We start from the raw sequence: 27,980 nt of genomic DNA, 5'->3' as shown, positions 1-27,980 counted from the left end.
TAAGAGATGTCACTCAAACAAATGTAATTTTATTGGAATCTGAAATACAGAAATGACAATGAACACATTTTTGTGCAGAGAGACTAACAAGTCAAAGAAATAAGGATGGATGTTTTTAATAAACTGGACGCCAACAGCACTATTTATTAAAGTTAGAGGGCATAATATAATTTTAAAAATACCATTACTGGATCTAAAGCCAAGGAATTCACTAATGTGGAAGTGAATACTGCTGCCCTTGCTTGCTGCCCAGTTGTCATTTTCATCAGCGACTCTTGGGCAGAAAAAGTGCCCTGTGTAGCCAATATTTTCTTTCCATGAACAGTTTTCTTCTCCTTTGCCATAGCTGATTCCATGCCCAAGCAGATTCATGATTTGTGTTGCTTATTTACCACATGTTAAGTGCGTGTAACAAGATGCAGGACAACTAGCTCTGTAACTGGCTGTTGAGTAAATAAGCCTGCTAGTTAGAGACAAGTAATCAAACTTTTGTTGACATAGACTCCGGTAATACTTCTGCAAATCCTGTAGCTCTGTCAAACCTTCACAGCAGGGCTTAAGCTGAAAGCTGTAACATTAAACATGTTTGGGTTTGGATCAAAGTCCTCCAGATCATTCAGAAAGTCATTGGGATTCTTAGACATGCCTGGCCGCTTTCCCATACGGTTAGGTATCATGTTCTCACAGGTATTACATTTAAGCTCATAGCCAAGCCCTCTCCAGAAATGGATGCATGGCTATGAATGCATGTTCTTGGATCTGTGAAATGAAACTATATAAAGCTTAGCAAGATTTATGCACTACTATAAATGCATATGCTCTAAACACTTTACATGAAATGGTATAAAGCATTCATTAAAAATAGCAGTGGGTGGAATTCAACATTGTGCTAAGGCAATCAATCCGACATGGGAAATATTTGGGGTTGCCAGATGGAACAGTCTCTCCTTTCCTTCATTTGTGCAGTTTTGGAGGTTCTATCAAACCGATCCGTGAGGCTGGAGTGGGGGGGGGGGCGGCAAATAAAAATAGACTTTAAAAGAGTAGGCATAATAAAATTATCAGAATTATCTCTGAGATCATCTGGAGGAGTGTCATTAGTTCAGTGTTTCCCAACCTTGTGCCTCCAGATGTTTTTGGCCTACAACTCCCATCATCCCTGACCACTGGTCTTGCTAGCTAGGGATGATGGGAGTTGTAGGCCAAAAACATCTGGAGGCACAAGGTTGGGAAACACTGCATGATTAGTTGCCCCTTGTGTTTCAGAAGCCCAACTAGTTTCAACCTGAGGTTGGACATTTAGTGTCATGCTGTCGAAGACTTTTCTAGCTAAGATTCAGCTTCTAGATTCAGCTGGTATCCTCACTGACAACTTACAGGTACCTCTTTGAAGACTGCTCCTTATATCAACAGCCCTATTCAGTTGTTTACACTTTTTAAAGATAAGCCAGTCATTTTTATGATCATTCTGTACTGTTTTCATTGTGCTTGTAAATTTTGTTGTACACCCTACTGATATTTTATGAGACTGGTGGGCTATAAATACTAGCATAAATAAAAAATGGATAATAAATAAGAATATAAATAAAAAAGCAGACTTTAAGAACAAAAGTGCATGTTAAAATTACATTTCTTGGCAGGCTTGCTGGAACAAAAAAGTTTGAAGCAGAACATATGAACTATGAACTTTCTCTTGATCAAAATAGGGATGTCCTATTCCATAGTAATAATAAAATTTTTACTTTTTACACTCTACCCATCTGGCTGGGTAGCCTCAGCCCCTCTGGGTGGCTGCCAACATATGTAAAAACATAATAAAACATGAAACACTTAAAAAGTTCCTTATACAAGGCTGCCTTCAGATGTCTTCTTAAAAGTTATATAGTTACTTATTTCCTTTGTTCGAGTTTCGCACACAGTTAATTCAATACCCTCCAACCTTTCTCCAATGACAATAGGGATCAAATAAGAAACCGGGACGGCTGCTGTAAATTTGGGACCGTCCCTGGAAAATAGAGACACTTGGAGGGTCTGCAGTCTGCACTGATCCCACTGATGTCCATCTGAACTCTGCGAAATGTACCACGTTCACACGGAAGCAGATGCCACAGATTCCAACCGCACCTGCTGCGAAGTCAAGTAAAAAAGCAGCCTTAATGCCAAGCGAACGTGCAGTGCAGGGCTGGCGCCACAATTCCCGAAAGCGCCATTGCTTTCTCTGCCAAGCTTCTGCCTCCTGCCCTCTTCCCCTAGAAGTCGCTCTGCCACTTCTCACCTCTATGGTTGAAGCCCCCTCTCCATTTTGCATTGGAATTGCCAGGTGCGCGCGACTCTTCCATTCCCCCCCCCCCCACACACTCCCTACCTCTGCTTGATGGGTCTTCTGTTCAAGGACCAACCGATGCAGGGTGCCCAACAAACCGCCTGCCTGTTCCTTCCCCTTTTTGTCTCCTCCCTTCGGAAACGGCGACGTCGGAATAAACCTGCGGGATTCAAAAGAGCCCATGCCTAAATTCCCTTTCTCAGCCCTTATGGATCGGCCCTTTCGCCTTCCTTCCCGCGCCAGGATAACTCAGGCGATTGTGTAGACGAACCGCAAACTGGGGGGGCGGAGACAGAGGCGAGGTGGGGTCCTTACGGAGCGGGCGGAACAGGAAGTAGAGCGGAAAGGGAGCCGAGGGCGGGGCGGAGCTGTGCTGAGACGGGGTAGCTGCGCACCGAGTCGCTTCCTTACCTGGGGGCAGCAGCCGGGCCCGAGCGCCCCGGAGGGTTCGCCGTTCGCCGCCATTATTATAATAGCCACCATGCCTCTCTTCGCCTCCAACCCCTTCGAGCAGGATGTGGGTGAGTCCCGGCGGGTGGGATCTGCCGCCCACCCCCTCCGCCTGGGAAAACGGGGTTGCGAGGGGTCGCCGGGCTTCAGCAGGCAGCCCAAGTGTCCACGGGGAAGAGGGGCCGGGGCTCCAGGGCGCCGCGCCGAGGCAGCTGACCCCGGGGAGGGAGAAGGGAGGATTGAACCCGGCGATCCCTGTTTCCCGGGAGGCTCTCTTGGGCAAGAGGCCCGGTGACACAACCGGCAGTTCCTGTTGCAACAGCGCTTCCTGGGTGGGGGGTCCCCGGGGTGGGGGTGGGGGTTCTCGTATGGACCAAGGCCGAGGGGCGCGACCCTGGGCTCCCTCGTTCCTTTCCTCTCCACACACACACCCCGCCCTCACAATTGTTTTGGGTTACAAACACTAAAGGAAGCCGCTAGAGACCTTTCGGGAAGTTTTTGTTGCATTGAGGTTTCAGTCTTGGTCAGGCGAATAAGAGGGGCGTCTAATGTTGGGGATCGATGCCGGGGTGGAAGCGGGCACCTCTTAAATATAAGAGGGGTTGGTGGGGGTTGGGAATGTCCGCAGGCGCTCAAAGCTGCGGTGAAGTTATTCCTCTTCCCTGCGTTAGGGAGTTGTTTGGCCCGTTTCTTAGATACATAGAGGAATCGCGTTCGTTTATTCCCCAGAGCTGGTCTCCTTCTATTAAATATCTCGTTGGCTGTGAGCTACCTAGAGGAACACAGTGGTACCTCAGGTTACATATGCTTCAGATTACATACGCTTCAGATTACAGACTCTGCTAACCCAGAAATCGTGCTTCAGGTTAAGAACTTTGCTTCAGGATGAGAACACAAATCGTGCTCTGGCAGCGTGGTGGCAGCAGGAGGCCCCATTAGCTAAAATGGTGCTTCAGGTTAAGAACAGTTTCAGGTTAAGTATGGACCTCCAGAAAGAATTAAGTCCTTAACCTAAGGTACCACTGTAAGGGCAAAAGTCGCCCCCCCCCCAATCACCCATTGTTCTAGGTGCGTTTTTGGGACTGGGAATTTCATGAGTCCCAGCAGTTTCTGAACTTTGCGCCTAAGATATCAGATTAAAACTAGAGTGGAAGGAAAGGAGGACCTTTTTCTGCCTCCTCACTTCCAGCAACTCTCTGAAAACTGAAGAAGAGACCCTCTTAAGAATATTGGTGAGATAGGCAGGGGAAGACCTAAAAATAACCGTAATATTTTAGCTGCAGTTCATTCATTTCCAACTTTGTAGTCTTGTTACAAAAAATCATGCCTAGACGTTCTGTTGTTGCGCCCATAACCCAGGTTTAAGGTGCTGTTTAGCTCTTAGCTTTCATATCTCCGTTTCTAACACTGTCCATCGCCACCACCCTGGTGCAAGACTGGAACTGAGAACTAATAGCTTGCTGAAATTCTAAGACGAACAAGGGTTTTAACCTGGCGGGTAGTTTCAGCAGTTAAACTACTGGATCGCTTCGTTCATATGCATTCAGGCCATAATGGTGCTGGAGACAGAGATATGTGGCAGTTTCTCATGCAGTTCCTTCTCCCAATATATCATATTGACATAACTGTTCAGATAACCGGGAATAGGGGACTGGGGAAATAGGCAGGGAGTCTTGCATGGCTGAGCTTGGTTTGATAACCTAGACATTGCAAGACATTGCTTGTACCAAAACGTCTGGAAGTATTGAGGCCAGGCTCCTTGCACTCATTTGCCTTCTGTGCGAAGGTACAGTTAAATTATTCAAAAACAGACTTCTAGAGATTTAATCTTAACCTTGTGCCTTCCTGTACTTTCACTGTACTACTGTCTCTCACTCTGTCAAATAAATGTGTTTTGGATCTTAAATAAATATTGTTAGTGGTCTTGGTAATAATTTGGATGCCATGATTAAAAGCTCAACATATCTGGAAGGAACACTACACCTGGAGTTTATTAGTCAACAGACCATATATCAACAGACATGACAGGACACTTTTCTCCTCATTTACAGTGACATCAGCTGTGATCAGCTGCTTGCTTTTGTCATTCCTGGTTGGTGGATATTTTGAAACCTGAGAACAGGCACCTTTTTTACAAGCTGTCTTGTGCTGTAAAAGTTGTGAAATTAGTGGCATTAACCTCTGTGTGTCTTTCAAACTTAGGCCTAAAAGGGGGGGAGCATTGCTTCCCACATTCTCTAGTAGTATCTGCAATGGGATTTTAAATTGTGTGTTTCTGAAACCACTATATCAACAAAAATGTGTAAGGCAGGAAAATAATCTTGAATCCTTTCTGTAGCTTCCATGCACATGTATGCGTGCACTGTACTGAAGTTTATTGTTTTTGACAATTATTTTTTTAGATCTAAGGGGTTCTTTAAAAATCACAGAGGAATTGGATATCTTAATAGTCTATTGTAGATGGTAATTCAGATACTCTTAGAAAATGTGGGAAGCCAAAATACATGGATGACAGCGCTCTCTTCTGCTAGAGGTTCAGCTGTTGAGCTTCCTAGGATAAGGCTAATATGTAGGGAGTTGAACGCAGATGGACTTTGATTTCTGGCACAAGCTCTTCTTCAGTCAACATTATTAAAAGCATACACCAGTTACATCAAACAAAAAAAGTTAAGTGATTTGCTCGCTCTTCATAAAACACCATGATAGTGGAAAAGATAGTAATGTACTGTAGTTGGGGGAAAGCATTCTCTTATGATCCATTTGTTTTCTGTTATACAGAGATTGCTTTATATGCATATAATAGAGCAATCTGGAAACCTGCCAACCTTTCATGTCAGATGATAGGACCCTGTTGGTTCCTATGTCCTTACAGAAAAATATACATGGTTCAACAACCTTTGCTTTAGGCTAAGCAGCTCTTTTTCATGAAGAAGAGTTTGGATTTGATATCCCGCCTTTCACTCCCTTTCAGGAGTCTCAAAGCGGCTAACATTCTCCTTTCCCTTCCTCCCCCACAACAAACACTCTGTGAGGTGAGTGGGGCTGAGAGACTTCAGAGAAGTGTGACTAGCCCAAGGTCACCCAGCAGCTGCATGTGGAGGAGCGGAGACGCAAACCCGGTTCACCAGATTACGAGTCTACCGCTCTTAACCACTACACCACACTGACACTGGCTGATTGCATACATACTGAGTTGATAATATAGAATACTTGAATTAAGTGGAGAATGAATTGGCATTTCTATTATGGGAGACTAGAATATTTAATTGAATTAATTACCAGAAACTAGCAAATTTGCTAGATCACTTAGTATAAAAGTGAATGCTTTAAATACGCTGATCATCTGGATGTGTTTTGTTGAAACCTGCAGTCTTTTTTTATAACTTGTTGCAAACTAGTCAGGAGTGTATGCTTTAGTAATTGGTTCACAATTATTTTTTGTTTTGTCATACAATAATATACCTTTTATGTGTTGGCGGCTATCTTTGGTTCTTTCTCCAAACCAAGTAGATCCCTATAAGTATGCATTGCCATGCTAATTTGCATAGTATCTTGTTAAACTGCACAAGTTTAACGTGGTTCTCCATCTGGCAGGCATGTTGTTGTTAAAAAAGGCAGTTACAACTTCAGTTAGTGCAAAGAAACAGGTGTCCGTGTGCATAGCCCTAGCTTAGTGAGGTACCACACACAGAAAGGGATGCTGCATTGATAGTTGATCTCCTTTTCTCTCTCCTTTACCCACTGAATAGTTGATCATTGCAAATATGGCTTTATGAGCACAGTCTTAACAGCTGTGTCAGGGGAAGGAACCGTGTACAGTACTTCCCAAAATTTCTGCTAGAGACAAGCACGAACATGGAAGCATTGGAAATGGGAACAAATGTGCATGTAGCGTTTTACTCAAATTACCGTATTTTTTGCTCTATAAGACTCACTTTTCCCCTCCTAAAAAGTAAGGGGAAATGTGTGTGCATCTTATGGAGCGAATGCAGGCTGAGCAGCTATCCCAGAAGCCAGAACAGTAAGAGGGATTGCTCCTTTCACTGCACAGCGATCCCTCTTGCTGTTCTGGCTTCTGAGATTCAGAATATTTTTTTTCTTATTTTCCTCCTCCAAAAACTAGGTGCGTCTTGTGGTCTGGTGTGTCTTATAGAGCGAAAAATACGGTAGAACCTTTCTCAGTCATACATTTATTTAAAGTGTGATAGTTCCTAGTACAAGATAATTTTGTTAGCTTTCTGTGATATTTCTGTGATTATCTATCTTAATCGGGTATGTTGAAGTTAATGGAAGTACTAATTGTTTGATTTTACAATGTATGGGCCTTCCCCAACACAGCTACCCATCAGGTCTCACTGTTATCTGAGCTTCTGGTAGTTATGGCACAGTTCACTTTTTTCTGAATGCATAAATAGGGGGTATGGTTTACTCCTCCATCCTAAAAGATTTACAGTACTTGTAGAATGGATAAGAATTCTTTATTCTCCTAGGAGTACCACCCCTAATATTTCTGCTTGAATTAACTGTTCTTCATGCACCTCCTGATTGGAGCAATGGTTGAGGCAGCAAAGCAATTGGCATTTCCTGTGTTACATTTCTTAATTGGGGATGACTTGGATGCAGAAGTAGGGCAGCAGGAACTGTATCAGGAAGAGACAAGACCAGAGGGTTAAACATTCCAAAATAAAACAGTCAACCTACTTTTGTGGGTGGATATTTGAGGCACACAGGAGCCTTTGATTTCCTGTGCTGTACAGCTTGGAACTTACTGCCTTAGCATGAGATTTGAAAATTGGTGGATAAAAATCAAGGCAAAACATGAATACACTTATTTCTGAAACTGTGTGTGTGTGTGTAATATTTTATTAAAGCTTTTTCATAATACAATAAGCTAAAAGAAACTAATATAATACAAAATACAAAAACAGAGAAAGAGAAAAGAAAACATAAGAGTCCTCTCTCAAAGGTAGCTCTTAACCCTTGTCACCCTCAGAAAGTGGTGGAGCCTCCCAACTCTGACCTGGGAACTTTTTCTTCTCCCAGTCTCTCATCCTGGGAGGTCTTCCCTTCCCTGCCTCTCACTCAGGGTCCTTCCACCAATTCAGGGTCCTTTGTGTGTGTGAAATCCTTAGACCCCAATAACAGAGGACACCAAAGAAAAGAAAAATAACCAAAGAGAAGTAAACTCATTTTCAAACCACCTTCTGATGTTCTTTTAACAGAGGAACAACAGAGGAAGTTACTTTATGATGGAGTTAAACCATTGGTCCATCTATCTCAGCATGACTAGCATCAGGTCTCCAGAGTCTCTGCTGAGGTTTATGTCTATTCCTACTTGGAGCTGCTGGGAATTAATCCAACCCAGGATCTTTCGCATGCAGTGCAGATGCTCTACAACTGAGCCATAACCCTTTGATTTAATAGCCCTTCTTTGATAGCAGGGGGCAGTGCAAAATTATGGAATGGATTGTTCTGTATCATTTCACAGCTGTTGACTAGGGATAAGGAAGATCTGGCTTTCTGGATGTTGTGGGATTCCAACTCGGAATTATGGAAGTTGCAGTGCAGCGGAGTTGGGAGGACACCATTGTTGCTGTTGGCAATGGTTGGCAGTGCTATGCTTTGAAGTTGTTGTAAAGGAGGAGTCTGTTAACAAACACACAGATCACATCTTGAGAGTCTCTCACACATCGCTTGGACAGACGGCAATTTCAAGAGAATTTACAGTTTTCCCTCATTTATTTGCCTATGATTTCCGAGCTCTAAACAAAGTTCTGTGAGCCAGTGCTGGTGCTTGTTCAAGCTTTGTTTTGTCCCTACTTCTTGCCCAATAAATGGGTTGAATCCCATTCATGCTGTTGTGCAAGTGCTTTGGAGCCAGCAGGAGGTGTCCATTAAAGGGAAGGGAGTGATCTTTGCCAATTTCCCCCATCCTCCTGTAGTCCTGAACCCTTCAGAACAGATTCTCAGGGAAGTTGAGAACTGCAGGAGGTGGGTCGGGTCATCTTCCAGCTTCTCCAGCTCCACAAAGCAGAGAATTAACTCCTGCGCTTCCCTAAGATGCAAAGTAGTTATTCGATTTGTAAATACGTTTAAGAAGTTTTAAGTTGTTGCCTTAAAGGCAGCAACATTACTTGCTGTAAGCCAATCCTGCTGTAATCTCTTCTCCATTATATTATGAAAGAACTGAGAATTTTAAAAACTAAATATTTGTGCTGCAAGCTGCTTTTTGGACATGCCCATCCTACAGTTTGGTTGAAAAAAATATGAATAGCAGATACATTAGACTTGTACCCACCTCTAAAGAGTTAATGTACAAAATTTCATATGTTTACACTTGGGTAAAGGAGGTATGAAAGATATGCCTTTTCAGACTAAACAGATCACATAAAATGATGACCTTGTAACTGCAGTTCTGTGAGGAGGTTTTTTCCATCACACTGAGAAATGTGTGTGTCCTTATGGTGGGAACGAAAAAACTGCTTCTGAAGTTTATAGCTTTGGGAGCATATACAGAATAAAAAGCAGTTGTTTTGCTAGTGGCAGTTCTAACAGAGAGTCTATGTGTTTGAAAAGGTGTTGATTCTCAAAGCACTATTTTTCTTTATAGAAAAAGCCACAAATGAGTACAACACAGCTGAAGACTGGGGAGTTATTATGGATATATGTGACAAAGTTGGAAGCACTCCTAATGGGTAAGACACTTCGTCCTGTCTGCCAGCTCTCGCTGAATGTCATTTTATATTTCTGCTGAGTAATCTGTGCTTATGTTAAAACTCATCTTGTATAAAAAATCAGATCCATTTAAGATGCAAAGAGAAAATGTAACTAGGTCACTTGAGAAACTGACCAGGTTGTTAAGTAAATTCACTTTCTGTTGTGAAATAGCAGAATTTTTTTAACCTAGAGTTTCCAGTAAATGCCAGTGTTGTTTAGATGAACTTTTTTTCCTTGTAATTGTCTTCCAGAACTCTTGGACTCTTGGTTCTCATTCTTTTTGGCAGCTTTTATTTTTATTTTTTACCAAAAATGAATGCAAGATATATTTGCTTGCTTTCAGACTAAATTGTAAGAAGAAGTAAAATGTGTGCTTGGATGTGACTGTGCTTTATTCAAGCTTTGAAAGCATTTGGTACCTATTCTGTTTGAGCAAGCTAAAAATTTATACCAAATTGTGTTTAATGATATTGCTTTTTTTTTTTTTTTTAGCAGTCCACCTTCTGGTGGCAAATAGCACTGCCTAACTTAAAACTACAATTTTGCAAGTGCTAAAAAGCAGCCAAAAGACCGAGGAGAGATGAGGCCTTTTCAAACCTTCAAATTCTGTATTGGATCAGCATGTGAAAGGGGAGCAGAGATGCATCTCCTGAGTGACAGAGAAAACCTTTAGTGTATAGGCTTTCTGAACACAGATCCTATCAATGTGTGGAAGAAGGGGTAATTAATAGGTGTGATCCAGCTTCCCATCCACACATTGACTCTATGCAGAATTTGAAGGTCTGAAAAAAAGGCTGTTGGAGCTTCCCTTTGCAACATGAGTGGTAGGATTGTGTCCCAAAACTTTGGTTTTCAGTGTCTTTTTCCTTCCAATATTTCCTGTCTCCTTTTCAAGTTAAGTCAAGTGCGGGCAATCTTGTTGATATTCCTTTGGAGAAGGTAGTTGGGGTGTGTGTGTGTGATCAGAGTGCACTCCTTTCTCAAACAATCGCGTACACCCACATCACTATCCACACAAACACACACTCTGTCCTCTCCCTCTTCTCTCTCACATACACATGACCTGGAGAGATGTCTGCCACTGTTTCCCACATATTTCATGTTGCAGGCTCACCCCGTCAGTGCCAGAGAAAGAGGTTTGAACAGGCAAGCACAGCCTGCCTGATGGCCCTTCTCTTTCTCCACTCCATGGTCTGCTTTGTGAGAGTGGGGAGGGAGCCACCAGTCTTGAGAAGAACAGAGTTGAGTGAAGGAAGTGGGAAGATGCTGGCCCTTCCACCTTCAACTCTGTTCTTTTTAAGGCTGCCCACCCCCATCCCGTCAGCTCTTCGTGTTTTCAATGCAACCAAGAGAGTCCACAAAGTAATGGGATGTCTTTCCCATTGCACAGAGCAACCAAAAGTCACTCCAGGTGTCAGAAGAAGGGGGTGGTCAGGGGAGGTGCCCAACTTTGAGTGGCAGTGACAGGAAGATTGGGGGAAGGAGGGGAATAGGCCTGCAGGTTGCCAGCATGCGAATTAAGTGATTGAAATAAGAGTCTGAAAAATGATATTGTTTTATCTAGAGCAAAAGATTGCCTCAAAGCCATTTTGAAGAGAGTAAATCACAAGGTACCCCATGTTGCTCTGCAGGCACTAACTGTAAGTATAATACATACTTATTTTATGAAAAAGGTTAAAACAGTTCTTTTTAATCATAAGGCTCTGTGAGAGTGGGGAGGGAGCCACTAGATGATTGCTTTTGAATTCTATTTAATACCTGTAGATGATGTAGTAAATCTTTGTTATGGCCAATACCTTCGTCACTGCTTACATCTTGTTATTTTATGTGGTTATTTTCATCTACTAATTTTTGCCTTCAATCTCACTTGTTAGCTATTGGGAGCCTGTGTTTCAAACTGTGGAAAGATTTTTCACTTAGAAATCTGCTCTCGCGACTTTGCCAGTGAAGTACGAGTTATTATAAACAAGGTAAGGTTCTAATATGCTCCATATTTAATAAAAGCCAATGGGGAGAAATTCATTGTTATGGTGTCTATGCATCTGTCCAATACACTGCTGATATTTAACTTAGGTTGCAGAAAGGGACAAATTAAACAGAATTGATAGTGCAGAGAGATGAGTGGAAGAGACTAAACCATGAAATGATTTTCCACAGCAGTATTCCATTATGGACTGCAATGAAGAAAACGTAACATGCAGTATCTGAATTGACAACTGTCATGCAGGAATGACAGACCGTGAGAAATCAGGTAGATCTTAACCCTGCACAGTAGTAGAGCCGGAAGAGCAAAATATTTGCACGTAAGCACATAATAAACCCGAATAGTGGTATTTATAACCAGCAGGAGCCAGCAGGGCCGTGTTGCTCACCCGTCTTCTGAATACAGTGTGTTGCTGCTGCAGCAGAGAGTTCAACACAGTGCAGGCCCAGTGCGAATACAGTGTTGGGCCTGTTGGACTGGCTCTGCTGTGGCATCTGAGCCACCCTACCCCTGCCATGTCCCATTCCCTCTCAGTAAGCAGCAGCAACATGCCCCATTTGGAAGATGGAGAGCAACAGATCACACACACCCACACCCCAGTTCTACATGCTGCTATTGCGTATGTGAACACGTTGTGGACATATTATCAGTGCTGCATTGACCTCTAGATTTTAATACGAGGCAATTTAAACATAGGCCATGATCCAAAGAGCTAGTTTAGCCAAGGACCTGGCCGTGCCTAATGGCATTTCTTTCCTTCAGGGGGCCTTTCCCCACCTTAAGCAGCAGACCCTTACACCATTTCACAATTTTTTTTTTTTTTTAACTCCCTTTGGTTTCAGAAGAGGTGTGGCGCAAGCCCCAAATCCCCTCAGGCCTTCAGAGCTAATTTGGGTGGTTCTTTGGATCCTAGCCACAATGCTTTAAAAATCAAAATTTGCCTTTTAGATTGGCTATAAAACCGGGCTTGTTTGTGTCTTTTTAGGGTCATCCTAAAGTATGTGAAAAGTTAAAAGCTTTAATGGTTGAATGGTCAGAAGAATTTCAGAAAGACCCACAGTTCAGTCTAATATCAGCAACTATTAAATCTCTTAAGGAAGAAGGGGTTACATTTCCTACCTCTGCATCACAGGTAAGGGGCTAGAGTTATATCTGTTTCGGCATGTTTACAATTTTGCAGATACGTGAGGTCATTTTAAGTAAAACACAGAATATTTTGACATGTTTTATTTTCAGTAAATGCCTGGTTTTCACAGCGAGACAGAATTTTACCCTGCATCTGAATAAACTATTATCAAATGTATATTTCATCTTTTTAAAAAGATTTTTATTTCCTGGCTAGGGAAATAAAATATAAATATCTAAATATACTCCATTATTTAAGAAATGCTATTAAAACAACATAATTTTATGCTATGATCCTTATTGCCAATATGGAGAACTGTAGCATAGCTAAACCCATGACCCTGATGAATGCAGATGCATATAGTGGGAACCGACTGCTGTTTATTGTATATAGCCTGCTAATGAATTCCAAACCTCAACAAAAAGAAGGGGTGAGTGGGTTGTGGTAGCGCTATGAAAAATCAGTATGTGTGACAAACTATTTGCCATACAGGGCAAAAGAAACAAGAGGAGGACATCAGCAGGTGCTAGAAAGCAATGAATTTTGAAGAAATACTCTGATCTAAGGCATTTTTTGGAGGGAAACTTTTCAAGGTCTGCTCTGCTTACTCAGTTACCGACTTGGGTCACTCTGGAGGCAGCGAGCAAAGGTGCTTGGAGTGGGGGGAATCGTGGATCAGTATTACTTGTGACAGGGCTAACCTGCATGTATTGTGATGCTAGTACCAAATACTGACTCTGCCTTACAAGGTTTTTGTAAGAATTACTGAGATAATGTAGATGAAGCGCTTTGAACTCGTGAAGTACCCTCAAAATAGGGAGCCAAGGACCAAATTGATGTGTGCAATAAATTTATTTATACATACATACATACATACCCAGCCACTCTGGGTGGCTCCCAACCGAATATTAAAAACACAGTACAGCCTTAAACATTAAAAACTTCCCTAAACAGGGCTGCCTTCAGATGTCTTTTAAAAGTAAGATAGTTGCTTGTTGCCTTGATATCTGACAGGAGGGCATTCCGCAGGGCAGGCGCCACTACCAAGAAGGCCCTCTGCCTGGTTCCCTGTAACCTCACAGTGAGGGAACCACCGGAAGGCCCTCAGCGTTGGACCTCAGTGACTGGGCAGAACGATGGGGGTGGAGACGCTCCTTCCAGTACGAGCAAGCACACGAGTCCAAACTCATTCACGTAATACTTAGCCTTAGGTGTAACTCTCTTGAGACTTGAGTTGGCATTTTGTCTAGAGACAGTATATACCATTATCTTGTGACTGAAATGCTGAAAGTTGAGATGACACTGAAGAGTTCTTATCCAAAATCTGTGTTCCTAGCACCTCTTGAGATTCCAGTCCTTTCTTGTTTTAAACAAGTTTTAAAAATGCTTATCACAGGGCAGCTATATCAGTAACAATGCTGTTTTTAAAGTACAAGCAAATATAGAACTTTTTCCACTTGGTGTGGTATATTAATATTGCCAGTACATTTACAGAGTCCCTCAGCTGTTGCCAAGAATGGTGCATCATCAAGCAAAAACAAAGAGGATGAAGATATAGCTAAAGGTAAAGTATTAGTCACCATGTATCTTGAGCAATATAACATTTAAAGTGTTTCTAAGCTTATACTTGGAGATGTGTTTTGATGCCTAAAATGCACAACATGTTCCATTTAAAGAAGACTGAACAATGAGGTGGAAATGGGTTAGGAAATGGAAGACAGAGAGAAGAGTGAGCAGTTATTTTCTTAAGGGGGGAGGAGTAGGGAAAATTCAAGTTTTATACCTCAGAAAATGCATATTCTTTTGGCGCTATTCTCCCCTTCAATTGAGCTCTTGGGATGCTTGTCTCTTCTAACAATTTTCTGTTAGTATTTTCATTCTGTTTTGCTAGTTGTCAAGAACTGACAATTAGTTTCTAAAGCTTGTAAGCAGCTTGAGGTCTGAGACCTTTCACGCTCATAGCAGTGGTGAATGACTTAAGAAGCTCTTTGTGAGCTGGAGTAATTCAGCTAATTTACACAAAATTATATTATGTATATTTAACCCCACTTGCATTTTGTTCTCGCAAGAGTAGCCTTCTTGAGAAATACTGGGTTATGACTCAAGTTTAATGAACATCTTTTTGCCGTTTCGTTTTGAATACTTTAATATTTTTCCATCAACTTATCAGTATGTAGCTAGAAGCTCTGGAACTTCAATTTGTATGCACTGTTTCTTGGGTGTATCAATTTAAAGTGACTTGCAAACTGTAGGCTTTTAGTTCTTACTATATATTATTATGGGCCCTGTGGAAGAACCTGCATGCAGATTATTTCCTGTTGCTTCTTTAAGATCATTGTAAATAGCGGGCTCAGTCAGTCAAGTTTTCCAACGATCATTTTGCTTACCAGACATTTGACTAATACTTGGTTAATTGCTAATGTATTTGCAATTTGATTTTTTATCTGAGTAATACTTGAGATTGTGTAATAATTCTAAGTATTTGTATGATAAACTGAAACCAGTTTAGACCAACTATTCCTAGCTATAATATTATGTTTTTTTAAAAATAACACTATGCATCAACAACCTTTATAGCCTTGGTTGTTATTAATATTTATTAAATTTATATACCGCCCTACACCCACAGGTCTCAGGGTGGTTCACAGGATAAAATCAGAATATAAAACCACAAAATACATTATCAAAACAAAAACAACCCAGTAACACTCCCCCATGGCTTCCCAGAGGTACAAAAAGAATAGGATCCATTAGATAGTGCTATCTCCACCATCTAGAATGCCCCCTGTCCGCCAGAGAACCCTCAGTGATCCACATTGGATGGGATAGAGATTACAGTTTGAATGCCTTATCATCCCTGTGTGATGTGAGGAGTTTGGAATAAGCTGCTGCCTTGTTTTTACTAGGTTTTCTTGAGCATGGTTTAAGAGGGGTTCTGAGACATCATCTTTTAACTCAGTGCTGGGATTAGTACCCAGTTCAGAGAGCCTTGTATTCAAAAATAAGCTCCATGCAAAGCAGTTGTGAGCTAGGATCTCTGCACGCCTTGGACCCTAGGAGCTAGATGGTGGGAAGGGATCTCAAGTTTATTAAGGTTGAAATGTTTGAGGTTTTTATGAAAACTGTTTTATCTGGGTTTTACCTTTATTACTCCTCCCCCCTCCTTTTTGGATACCGCTACGGTATCATTGCTGTGTATAGCGCTTTATTAATATCCCTAACCATAAATAAATAACTAGTTACCTTATGGTAGACAATAAAACTGCTGTTAACACATTTCATCATTATTTGGAACATTATAAAAGGCATTTCTTTGTTTTCCAAACCATAGCTATTGAATTATCTTTGCAAGAGCAAAAACAACAAACAGAAACAAAACCTTTATACCCACCTGTAGAAGTTCACCCAAGCAATCAGAAAATTTCAAGAAAGGTGCGCGCCTTGTATGACTTTGAAGCTGTCGAGGACAATGAACTCACCTTTAAGAGTGGAGATATCATTGTTGTTTTGGACGACAGGTATGTTATACTTTGAGACCTCTATCTGTAGAGAGGGCTGCTGAACTAAATTTATTTACTGTTTAGGGAAGTTTTTTAATGACTGGTGTTTTAATGTGTTTTTAATCTCCTGTTGGAAGCCGCCCAGAGTGGCTGGGGAGACCCAGCAAGATGGGTGGGGTATAAGCAATATAATATATTATTATTATTATTATTATTATTATATGGGTGGGGTATAAGCAATATAATATATTATTATTATCATCATCATCATCATTATCATCATCATTTATTATTACTACTACTACTACTCTGTACGGGTTGTAGCTGACAAAGTTCTACTAAGAGTAGATCCATTGACATCAATGAACCTAAATTTGTCATGCCCATTCATTTCACTGGATCTACTCTGAATATGACTTAACATTGGATACCACCGTGTATGTCATACTACTGCATGCTCATTATGCTTTGAACCCCTGTGATCATTGTAAAACTTCCTTGGACACCCAAAAACCATTTAGATAAATTCTTAAATCTTTGTGACGGGTTTCTTCTCAAAATACAAGGGGGTTCTGTGCTTGATCAGAATTTTCATGTGTGTGTAAGCCACAAGGAACCCTTTGAGGCAAGATTAGCTTACATTCATCTTTTCATCTCTAAACTCTACGACTCTACTTTGCCCTGCTTCCCAGGCAAAGGGTGTCATCCATTGGCATCTGTGTTCTGGAGAGCCCCAATCATCTGGCCCAGATGTGGGGGGGGAACGCAGGTAGGGGGAGAAGAGGGGCAGGTCCTGTTGTAAGAGAGGAAATTTGCCCAAATGAATTTCATCCGTAGAATTGTTCTTCAATTGCAGGAAGACACTCTGAAGCCAAACCAAAGCACCAGGCTGCAGTATTGGTTTGGATAGAAATTCTGTTGAAATTAATACAACATTTGAAATAGAAATGTTCTGGATTGTGATATGGGCTGATACTGTAGCTGTCCCAGCTCATGGAGCCATTTCTTTATTGCCACAACCAGAAGTGTTCTTTAGGAACTGTGTTGTTGTTGTTTTTAAAAAAGTGAGGTGCTTCCAGAGGTTTACTGATTTAAAAGCGCTTCACTCAAGTCTTGCGGAGGAAAGCATGGCGACTTTCATGAGCCTTAGACTTGTGTGATGTCCCCTCCCCTTTCTTTCTGTGTGGCTGCGAGAAAGAGTTTTCACCTGCCATTTTCAACTAACTGGTTTATAGTTGTGTCTGAACCTCAGATTGATTAATCTTTATGGTGGATTATTTATTTATTTGTGCCCTGCTTACATGCCTCAATGGCTTTTGAGCAGTTTACAGCTATAAAATCAATTATGAAATGCCCATGCATAATTAAAACACACAATGAAACAATTCCTTCAAAGCATTTAAAACATACATCAAAATAAGCAGTTTAAAAGCGCAATTAAAGCAATTAGATCAGGAAGTTCAAGTTCAGAGGAATGCTTGTCTAATGAGGTGTGTCTTCAAGACCTGGTGCAATGCCAGTACTGGCAAAATTGGCTGGGTTCAATTTGCTGTTCTTAATGCCCTAATCCTAATGCCCTTAATTGGGCAGAGGAGCAGAAGATAGTTTGTTGGGCAACATGCTCCAGTATTCTTAGGGACTTTTAAATATTAATAATGTAATTGTTGTTGTTGTTGTTTATTATGCCCTGCCCATCTGACTGGGTTGCCCCAGCTGCTCTGGGCAGCTTCCAACAAAAATACAGAGGCAAACAGTGTTTGTCCGCAGACAGCTTCCGGGTCATGTGGCCAGCATGACTAAGCCACTTCTGGTGAACCAGAGCAGCGCACGGAAACGTCGTTTACCTTCCTGCTGGAGCGGTATCTATTTTTCTACTTGCACTTGATGTGATTTTGAACTGCTAGGTTGGCAGGAGCAGGGACCGAGCAACGGGAGCTCACCCCGTCGCAGTGATTCAAACCGCTGACCTTCTGATTGGCAAGCCCTAGGCTCTGTAACACATGTAAAACAGCTATAGTTACATGCTAATTCATAAACCTGAATGCATAGTAAAGATTGTATATTAAATGACTTAACTGAATTTGTTTCATTCATTCATTGTTTCATTTGTTTCAACCTCTGAGGTTTTAGAGAACACTTATGAGATTTAAACATTAGAGAAAATAGTAAGAGGGTGTCAAATACACACAGAGAACAAATATTTAGGCTTTTGCTTCTACAGATTTTTTTAGGAGGGTTTTTTTCAAGTGTTTTCTTGTGTCAGTTAGGTACCTTGTAGCAGATGCTGGACATTTTGCAAATCTGTCCCTACAGTGCTTTGCTTGTTTTGCAGAGCAAGGGGTTGTGGTTTGTTTCTGTGGCTTTACTTTAATGGAGCTATGAATGGCAGAAGGCAAGTTATAGGAAGTCTTCACTTCTAAATTAAGAGCCTATCCTAGGGATTTGTAGGGAAACAGGTGAGGGACAGTATATTGCAGTTGACTGTTTTGTGTAATAAAATGTAAATCTTTATTGCTCAGTGATGCCAATTGGTGGAAAGGAGAAAATCACAGAGGAATAGGATTGTTCCCATCTAATTTTGTGACCTCTAACTTAAACGATGAGCCTGAGTCAGGTAAGCCGAATAAAAAAAGGTGGTACTGAAAGCACTTTAAAAGTCACAGATAAAGTATTATCCCAATTTGATGTGGGAACGTACCATGAAATTTAATGACTTGTCCAAAGTCACTAAGTACCCTGGGAATTGGCTCTAATCCTCTTGACTCACAATGCCTAATTGTGCTCTGATTGCTAAACCGTTTTTACCCTATGCAATATGACAGAAGATCTTGCATTTTTATGAGCAGTAACTTCCCATATGTCTTCTCAGTGGCATTATTATTTCAAGACAAGACTATTTCACTTGCTGTGAAGCCACAGATGGAGGCGGGATGAAAATGTGAGAATAGATGGTTCTCAACGCTCTGTTGCAACCTAATCAAAAAGTTTGGTGTTGCCAAACGAAAACATTGAACTATCACAAGTCAAACTGCTAAAAGTCATGATATGAAATGGCTTTTAATTTGCCATCTGGGTTTTGAGCTCAGTGCATTTGTGTTTTAAAATAAGTGTCGTACACCACAAGAGCAGAATTTAAAACTTATTTTTCCGTGTGTGAAGAGTTGCTGCATGTAGGAAAACCTAAGCAGATATTTCTATCCTAGCCTGTAGCTGTATTGAACTTGGATTTGTTTTTATAGGCATTTTTATTGTTGAGTGTTTTTGGTTTTAATTTGCTTCAGGCTGTTTTATTGGGAAGTGATTCAGAAACATAAACAAACAAACTGCTTGGAAAACATTTTAGATTGAGAAACTCATGCTATCATGTTCTCTTAGCTGCAACTGTGGAGAAAAGTTCTTCTGCTGAAGACACAACAGAAGAAGTTACAAAAGCTGAGCCGGAGCCCGTTTACATAGATGAGGTGTGTGGTTGCTTTCAACTAGTACAAAGTCTCATTAGATACTACTTCCTTGAAGAAGCTATTGAATTTTGACTGAGTTTGGGAACTTGCACTCCTAAGGGTTCTGCATGCCTTTCTAGTGATGTTTTTCTTCGTCTTTCAGAGTAAGATGGATAAGGCATTACAGTTACTCCAGAGCATAGATCCATCAGACCCTAAACCTGATTCTCCTGATCTCCTGGATTTAGAAGGTATTTTTGATTGCTGATAAATGTGCCAGTAGTCCTATTCCAGAATCCATTGTCCTTTGTTCAATAAGCTAAGTGGCAGTCTGGGAGAAAGGTGGGAGGTGAGACTCCCCTATCACAATGCATATCAGCCCCATTTATATCGCTTGCAGTCTCCTCAGCTATGAACATTTAACTGAACAAATATCAATATTTGTATATTCTCAGATATCTGCCAACAGATGTCTCCCATGATAGATGAAAAACTAGAAGAAATTGATAGGTAAGACAGTTGAGCAATACGTGTGAGTAAAATGGGAATGTATGCTTAAGCAGCACATAGAAGACTTAAGACTGTCATGTTTTCTCTATAGACCTCTTTCAACTTATCCAGGCTTGTTTAGAAGCTTGAAACAAGACATTAGCTTTGTTGTACTTAGGCCATGCACAAGCAAAGAAGAGGACAATTCAGGCTGCAAATAGGTTTTGGAATGTGGGACTCTTTGTGGGTTTACTAGAACCCACCTGTAAGATCTTGTAGGTCTAGTCATCTTAATTTGTTTCTGCGTTCCCAGCAGGTGACCACTTCCTGCAATTTGGTTGAGTGTTGAATGAAGGCATAATGGGGGAGGGATATTAACTGTGGGCGTAGCGCTATCAGTAGAACAAACCAAGTGGATTTTGGTCTTTTGGAAACAGATATAAATCCCAATTATTTTCAGCTTCTCTCTCCCACCCCTCACCCCCTAATGCTGTTTGGATAACTTATAAACTTAGCTGTTGAAATTTAGAATTCCTGCAGATTTAACAGTCATGTCTCCTGTCATAGCCTTCAACTTCAACTCTTGATGGAGAAGTATTGTGGGGGTGTATAGCTAAGTTCTTACTTAAACGGTTCTGGGAATTGCTTGTGTAAAACTGCTAGCTAACTTTAGGAAGCTCCTGTATCCTGTAGAGCAGCCTTTGCCAACACGGGAACCTCTCGATACTTTGGACTGAAGGTCCTACCATCCTCAATCCATCATGGGCAGTGGTTGGCAATGGTATGAGTTGGGGTCTACAACATCTGAAGGCACTCGGTGGAAGAAGGGTTGGATGTGTTGCAGGGAAGCATGATGTAGAGACTCCTCCTTAGACTTGGTATTGGGAAGCAAACACCTTCTTTCCAAGTCACTTCTTAACATCACAGGCTGCACATTAATGTCTAGCACACGGACAAGTGCATAACTGCAAACACTTGACTTAACACTCTTTTTGAACTAGGAAGCACTCAGAATTGTCTGAACTAAATGTTAAAGCCTTGGAAGCTTTGGAGCTCTACAACAAACTGATGAATGAAGCGCCTATGTATTCCTCATACTCGAAGATGCATTCTTCTGCACCCTATCCACCCACGTCTGCTGGTGTTCCAGTGCAGGTCAGTGTCCCTGTCTAGCAAGGATTCTTTTAAGAACAGTTGCTGCAATGTGAGTGAGGGTCACTGCTCCATTAACAACTTAAGATTTTAAGGTTTCTGAATCCTGCTTCATTACATGTCAACATACACCTAAGCAAAACAGCATTGATAGCTACTATTTATTTCTCCCACAGCTATTTTTCTTTTTTTAACCCATATCACATAGTTAACAGATTTCGGAGAATGCTTTAATTGTAAATTTCTTGTAGGCTTGGATCCAAAGAGGGGAGCAGGTTCTGTATTTCTCCCCCTGAATCCTAACTCCGCTTTCCTGAGAATAAGCTCCATTGAATTCAGTTGGACTTATTTCTGAGTAGGCATGGTTAAGATTGTGTTGTATGACTGTATGTGCAAAATAATTGTTTTTACACCACCTCCTTCCTGGGGGGCTACAGTTGGGTGGGTGGGGTGTTGCGAAATAGGATCCAAGCCAGTAAATTTTCCAAGTTAAACATGTTTTCATTGTAGCTTTGCAAATCAGGTGGATAGATTTACTTGTTCAAACTTTACATTGATGAGCAGTCTAGTTAAAAGGCTTGTGGGCTAGCTGATAGAGGGACTTAGGAATTAGGCATACTGCAGTACAAAATTTTGGGTGATACACCAGTATTGCAATGTTTTTATGTTGACACCAAATAATAAGAAAAACAAAAGAGATCTGTTGGTGCACATGTTTTGAGTTGTAGTGTTGAGATTTTTGACAATGAAGCGTATCTTGGAAGGACAAAAGTAATGTTGTCCAGTAAAGGATTGATTTCTCTTGCTTGTTCCTTTGGGCTACAAGTTCTCTGTGTGTTGAATAAAATAACTTGGAAATTCACTCCAAACACTCACGTTTGCTTTAATAAACTAAGGGAGTGGGGAGAGGAAAATGTGCAGGCAATAATTAAGTGCAAAAAAGGGGGGAGTGGCTGCATATATTAGGTGGATTTTACATAATCAGTGTGGAAAGAATAGTTACCATGGTAACTGCCACATCAAAGATGATGCATTTAGCTATTATGTATTGCAGTGAACTCTTAAAAATGATAGAAGATTGATTATATTGGGGGATGTAAAGGAAATTATGAGTATTAGACATCTTAAATTCTAATATTCTTGTCATTTGAAAATAATGCTGCTTCCTCATGAGAATTAAAAACCAGTGATAGCTATAGTTAAGGGGCCAACAGTTATACTAAGAGCAGCCCCACTGAAATCATTGGATAAGTCAATTTATTTCAGTGGGTTCAATCTGACTGTGGTTTAGATGGTTATCACCTTAAGGTACTAGTAGAATATGGCTTTTGTTGGAACAAGACCTGAATATTTTATTCGTTAGATTTTTTCCCTACTCTTCTTCCAAGGAGCTTGGAACAGCAACCATGGTTTTCTTCCCACCTACTCTATCCTCATAGTAACCTTGTGAGGCAGATTAATTTGGGGAAAATGATTGCCTAAGGCGGGCATAGGCAAACTCTGACCTTCCAGATGTTTGGGACTGCAATTCCCAGCATTCCTGATCACTGGTCCTGTTAGCTAGGGATGATGGGAATTGTAGTCCCAAACATCTGGAGGGCCGGAGTTTGCCTATGCCTGCCCTATGGTTACCTGGCAAATCTTGTGACCGAGTGAGGATTTAAGCCTGTGTATAACCACCACATTGTGATAGAAGCTTAGAGGAAGCTGCTTGAACCATGATGGTGCAATAATGACCTTGATGCTGTGCTATAAAATACCTACTCTTTCTTTTTATTCCCTCAAGGAACAATTCCTGTGAGTTTTAAAAACCACAGCTTTAGTGCAGTGCTTTTGCCACATACAAAACTGGCCATAGCTTTTGTGTGTGTGCTACCCCTTCTTGGTTTTTTAGCTGTGCAATTTCAGACTCGTAATGTTGTTCTGTTTCCATTGCAGTCCTATCCCATGCACCCTCACAGCGGGAACTATGTGGTTCATGGTGTTCCTCAAGGCTACAATCCAGGAAGTGATCAGATTGGTCCACTGAGGTCCTTGCCGCCAACTATAAATTCTTCAGTAACTTCTCAGCCTGGTCAGGCAGCTTATTTAAGGTATTTCATCAACAAAGCTGTAATGAAGACGTCTTGCAAATGGTGTAATCTTTCCAGGGTTGCCGTTTGTTTTGGGTGTTGACAAAATGCCTTTTTTCCTTTTTGTATTTCAGCACCGGTCTAGAATCCACTGCTGCTTACATGAACCAGAATTCTTGCCTTCCGCCTCCTAATACAGTCCCTTATGCCCAGCAAATGAGTATGCCTATGGATATGTTCACATACCAGAACAATGCCTCCAGTTTGCCTCAAGGAACATGCTATCCAGCAGTTCCAGCTCATTCCCTTACACAGCAGCGAACAAATTACCATCAACAGCCTCTCCTGTGAAAATGCAGTCTGTTCCTGAAAACAGTTTGGGATGTTGCTGACCCTTGTCATTTAAATTGTCCCTCCATTGATTTAAAAGGATGCTTCTGCTCAAGGGAAAAGACAGCCAAGCAATTTCAAAGTTAAAAAAGTTAATTCAAATTTAACACTCTCCTTTTTTTTCTTGCAAAGCTGTTTAAATAAGGGGAGCTGCTAATGTGTTAAAAGGCCTTCAACACCCTGCCTTGCATAGTGGTCTATCAGCTCTGCTCCCTATTTATAATGAAGCCTCTCTAGAGTAACTTTTCCTTGTGCTACGTTTCATAAGAAAAAGCTTGAAAGCAAGTTTATATCTGCATCTCTTCCTGTTCATTCTTTCCAGAGTTTATTAATGACATTGTTTTTATGGAACCTTTAAGTCTGAAGTGGTATCTTGAAACCCAATTAGTTTAGCTAATTTGCTTTTCAGTTTGCACCCCTGCTAGAACATCCTAACAGATTGCATTTTATGATTGTACAATAAAGCAGTTGTAAATTTGGGAGAAGAAAATTTTGAATGACAGCAGTTAATGGACTTTTATGGTTTCTGCCAGATTGGATTTCTTATTTGCATTTCTCAGAAAACTAGTGCTACTTATTGCTGAGGAGTAGTTCTTATTCCCTGTCTAGGAAGAGAAGAGTCTCAAGATTGCATTTTTAGTATGTAAATTAATTTCCAAGCACAAGTTACTCTGATGGAACTAGACCTTTTGCTCTGCCTTCTCTCTCTGCTTTCATTCAGTGGTTTTGCTGAATACTTATTTGCATGAAAGAGAAATCTTTCATATTGGGAAGACAACATTTATGCCACAATTTATTCAAAGCAGCGATCTAGGAGCAGATGTCATCTTCTTGGCCTCAACTAGCAAATACACATTTTTAAGAGTTAAGCATCTAAAATAAATATCATGCAAAACTATAATTGCAGTGTTCAGGGAACAGAAAGGCTCCTGCCCTGACAGAAAATGAAAGGAAAGATTCTGTGTTTTCTGTAGGTTCATTAATTCCTTGTTGACCATTTACTTACCCAGCTATATAACATAATCATCTTTAATATATTGTTTATAGGTTACATATGGATGAACCGTACTCTGCAAGCAGGGTGGGTAGTGAAATGAACTATTGATTTAGCCTGAGCAAAAGGTAATGATGGAACACACGAAAATTGAAAGGCATTTATACTTTGATTTCAGAGCCCTTCTGAAATATGCACCGTCTGTTGTACAAATACCTGTTATTTCGTAGTGAGGTCTGTGTTTGTCTAACTCAAACCTGCCTGTTGTCAAGTGGCCCTTTCACTTCCTATACTGGTGCTAAATAGGCTGTTCAGAAGCATGTTAGTGATCAGCTGCAGTTCCATTTTGGACCAATATTTGTGTGTGTGTGTGTGTGTGTGTGTGTGTGTGTTTTCTTCTGGAACACTTGCTTAGTTGATCATCTAACCATGGTGGTTTCCTTTCTGTCTAGAAATGGTATAGAATGGGAAATGGGGCTCAAATTAGCCTTTTCTGTATTCAAAACTGAATTAGTTTCAAAAGGTGTTCTTTTAGAATCCTTATTAAGAGCAGGCCCAGTTTCCCCGCCGCCACCTCTCTCAGCCCAAACATTTGATAAATGAAGACTTTTTGATGAGTATGTAACTCCTTCATATTAATAAATTACATAATCAGTTTTTATTGATTCACAATCTTTGATACTACATTAAGTGGTGCCCAAATTTGATGTTAAGCTGAAGCAACATTTTTCATGGTATTTTGTTCTTTATATATAATATATAAATAGTATGTGTGTGTATATATATATCCACTAGTCTGATATTTTATACACAACATTATATATATTCATTCTCTAAAAAAAAATCAGTGAAATTTTATACATAGCTGCATTTTGCATTATTGCTAGTTGCTGTAATCTTACAATACATTTATGCAGGTTGTATATATGTATAAATTCTGATGTTGAAATTGTGTATTTAGTGTACTGGTGACAATGGGATCATCTTTCCCTCTTCTCTTTTCTAGACTAAAACATTATTTATTGCTGAGGTGTGATCATAATTATGCTGCCAAAGGAACTGACTACAGATTTCCATAGGGCCCAGACTCCATTGACATCAATGAGTGCTTAGCTATTGATTTGAATGGACTTCAGAATGTACTGCAGGCATACACTTATTTTTATATTAAAAGCAAATCCTTTGCTTTTCACATGTTAACTATTTAAGTAGAAATTCTGACAGTTTGTAATAAGGGTGGTATTGTGCTTTGTTTCATGGGTGTTAAAATAAGGTACAGTTTCTTCTTGGTCATTTTGTTACCTTAAATTGTATACAAATGTTTTTCCCTATCTGAATGTTGCCCAAGGGCATTTGTCCAATCCATATTGCCACCTGACTCAAGCTGCTGCTGCTGCTGCTGCTGCTTCTTCTTCCTCCTCCTCCTCCTCCTCCTCCTCTTTTTTAAAAAAGGTTAACACATAAAATTAACAATAAGTTCCCCAAGACTTTGGCATCTATATGCATTCCAGTGTTTCTCCCCCACCCCAATAAATATTTAAATGGCTAATCTTCTAAATCTTTTGCTCTTTATGTGTTTATTTGGTTTTCATTTGTACCCTTTCCATGCCCTGCAAACATCTAGCATAACCTGCTGAAAGATTGCCAGTTAAGGGATGGCTATGTCATGCTATAACATCTATGCATCATTTCTCAAGATAAGTGTTTTGCAGTGTTTCACAGTGTTAAGCATAACCAAGTTTTCGTTGCTATAAACTTAGTTTGTACAAGGCTTGACTGTCTTTTCCTTGGAATAATCTTAATCCTTCCATAGCAGTAGATTAAATTATTTTGCTCTTGAGCTAACTGGTGAAAGGAAAAGGGATGAAACGGAGCACTGGAATTGGTGGAATGCCTTCCAAATATGTACTGTTCAAGAAGTTCCCGTTGTGGTTGCTTGTCCATGTTCAGACTTACGTTTTCTTCCCATACCACAAAATACTTTCTGGGTGTTTTTACACGATACTATGTTCAAGCAACCGTCAGTATTAAATATTGGACATCTGATCATATTAAATATCCCTCCAGATTCTTGTCTACAACATGTTTGGGCTGACTTGGGCAAATAAAACTTGTTTAACAAACATATTAGTAGAGTGTCTTATTTTTATTATGTGCTGATTCCCTTTAACTTGAGCCATGTCAGGTGTTGGGTTAGAAACCCTTTTATACATGGCCCTTATCCAATCTGGCTGCAGGTTTGAATGGCCCTAGGCAGTCTACACTCTGGTGAGGCTTTGCCCTGGTTAGCTTACCTGGTGACATTGGTGCACCAGATGGTGCCTGTTGGTTTGTTATAGTCATTATTTTAATTTTGGCACGTTGCCCTAGAAGAATGCCATGTTTGGATCATTGTTTGGGAAATATAAATGGTGGCTAGTTTAAATAACCAGTCTGGGTGTTAGGGTGGTTGTTGTTTTTTAAAGGGGTGCTCACAACAGGCATCAGCAGTGGACCCTGCCAGGACATTGGAAACCTGGCAGCTGCTGTACTGAATCTAGCCTTGCCTTCTGACTCAGTTTCATGTTGTTCACCCACTGGGGAGCCTTGCAAGGACTAGGAAGGACTCCCGCACGGACTAGGAAATTGGTTCCGATTTAAAACGGAAAACATCAATATGCTGTATTTTACATACAGTATCCATTTGTGGTTGAACAGCATGTGTAGGTAGGGTTCAGAGAAGTGTGAATGGAGTTTTGTCCCCACAACGGGGTACTCTCCAGCTTCTGAGAGTAGGTGAAACTCTGGGCATGAGATGTGGCATGTGGGGCTGTATCTAGATCAGAAGGTTGGCAGTAATCAGGGAGAGTGTTACGAGCAGAAATGCCTTCTGTTTACCCAAATGGTTGTCTAGATCCCATCCTTGTGCAGAAGAATTTGAAAATGCGCATGTCTGATCCAGTTAACCATATAATAGTAGACCTTTACGCATATCTGTACTTCAGTGAGAAGCCATGCACACAAACTTCTAATGAATGCACAAGATCTATCTTGATCCAGCAAATGGAGACCCGATCAGATTATTGGCAACAGTGAAGCCCCCTTATAAAGAGGGCGATTCCATTTTCCCTGCTGTGGCCTCTGCTCCTTTCCCCTCCACAGGTAATGGTGCTATCACCAGTGTTGTCTGTTTGTCTCTCGTGCTGGCACACTCGCACATAATAATAATAATAATAATTTTTTATTTATACCCCGCCCTCCCCAGCCAAGGTCGGGCTCAGAGCGGCTTACAAGCCCAATTAGAGTGATAAGTATTTATAAAAAGTATTCCTGTTTTCTTGTGACTTTCCTAAATGCTTTGACC

At 40.8% G+C, this 27,980-nt stretch overlaps 1 protein-coding gene and 2 long non-coding RNA genes across 4 annotated transcripts in view; 1 reads left to right on the top strand and 2 right to left on the bottom strand.

Moving 5' to 3' along the window:
- LOC310833604 overlaps positions 1-27,980 on the bottom strand; it is a 221,273-nt gene that overhangs the window by 19,771 nt on the left and 173,522 nt on the right. The window lies entirely within an intron of this gene.
- Positions 10-2,857, bottom strand: LOC310833265. Its single transcript, XR_014558611.1, has 4 exons — positions 2,735-2,857; positions 2,366-2,483; positions 1,940-2,127; positions 10-998 (listed from the first exon to the last, which is right to left on the bottom strand). It is a non-coding gene; the product is annotated as an uncharacterized lncRNA (long non-coding RNA).
- Positions 2,323-26,760, top strand: STAM2 (signal transducing adaptor molecule 2). 2 transcript variants are annotated; one of them, XM_083710344.1, is made up of 14 exons: positions 2,323-2,844; positions 9,384-9,468; positions 11,055-11,130; positions 11,365-11,460; positions 12,460-12,606; positions 14,095-14,164; positions 15,932-16,118; positions 18,620-18,714; positions 19,476-19,561; positions 19,704-19,791; positions 19,996-20,050; positions 21,031-21,184; positions 23,120-23,274; positions 23,388-26,760. In XM_083710344.1, the coding sequence occupies exons 1-14, from the start codon at positions 2,805-2,807 to the stop codon at positions 23,602-23,604; spliced, it is 1,551 nt and encodes a 516-aa protein (XP_083566470.1). In that variant the 5' UTR covers positions 2,323-2,804; the 3' UTR covers positions 23,605-26,760. The 2 variants fall into 2 exon arrangements, with proteins under 2 accessions (XP_083566470.1, XP_083566471.1); XM_083710345.1 differs by having other exon boundaries at positions 2,612-2,844; positions 15,998-16,118.

This window comes from Podarcis gaigeae (assembly GCF_964106915.1).
Source record: "Podarcis gaigeae genome assembly, chromosome: 1".
Classification (NCBI taxonomy): Eukaryota; Metazoa; Chordata; class Lepidosauria; order Squamata; family Lacertidae; genus Podarcis; species Podarcis gaigeae.
The sequence above is the reverse complement of the archived record's forward strand: the minus strand, read 5'-3'. Positions and strand labels throughout refer to the sequence as shown.

Bases quoted from the DNA above. Each gene is read 5' to 3' on its own strand.
- STAM2 (XM_083710344.1), top strand. From the start codon at position 2,805: ATGCCTCTCTTCGCCTCCAACCCCTTCGAGCAGGATGTGG. The intron at 12,607-14,094 runs GTAAGGGGCTAG...GTACATTTACAG, and splicing joins TTCCTACCTCTGCATCACAG to AGTCCCTCAGCTGTTGCCAA. The intron at 14,165-15,931 runs GTAAAGTATTAG...TCCAAACCATAG, and splicing joins GGATGAAGATATAGCTAAAG to CTATTGAATTATCTTTGCAA.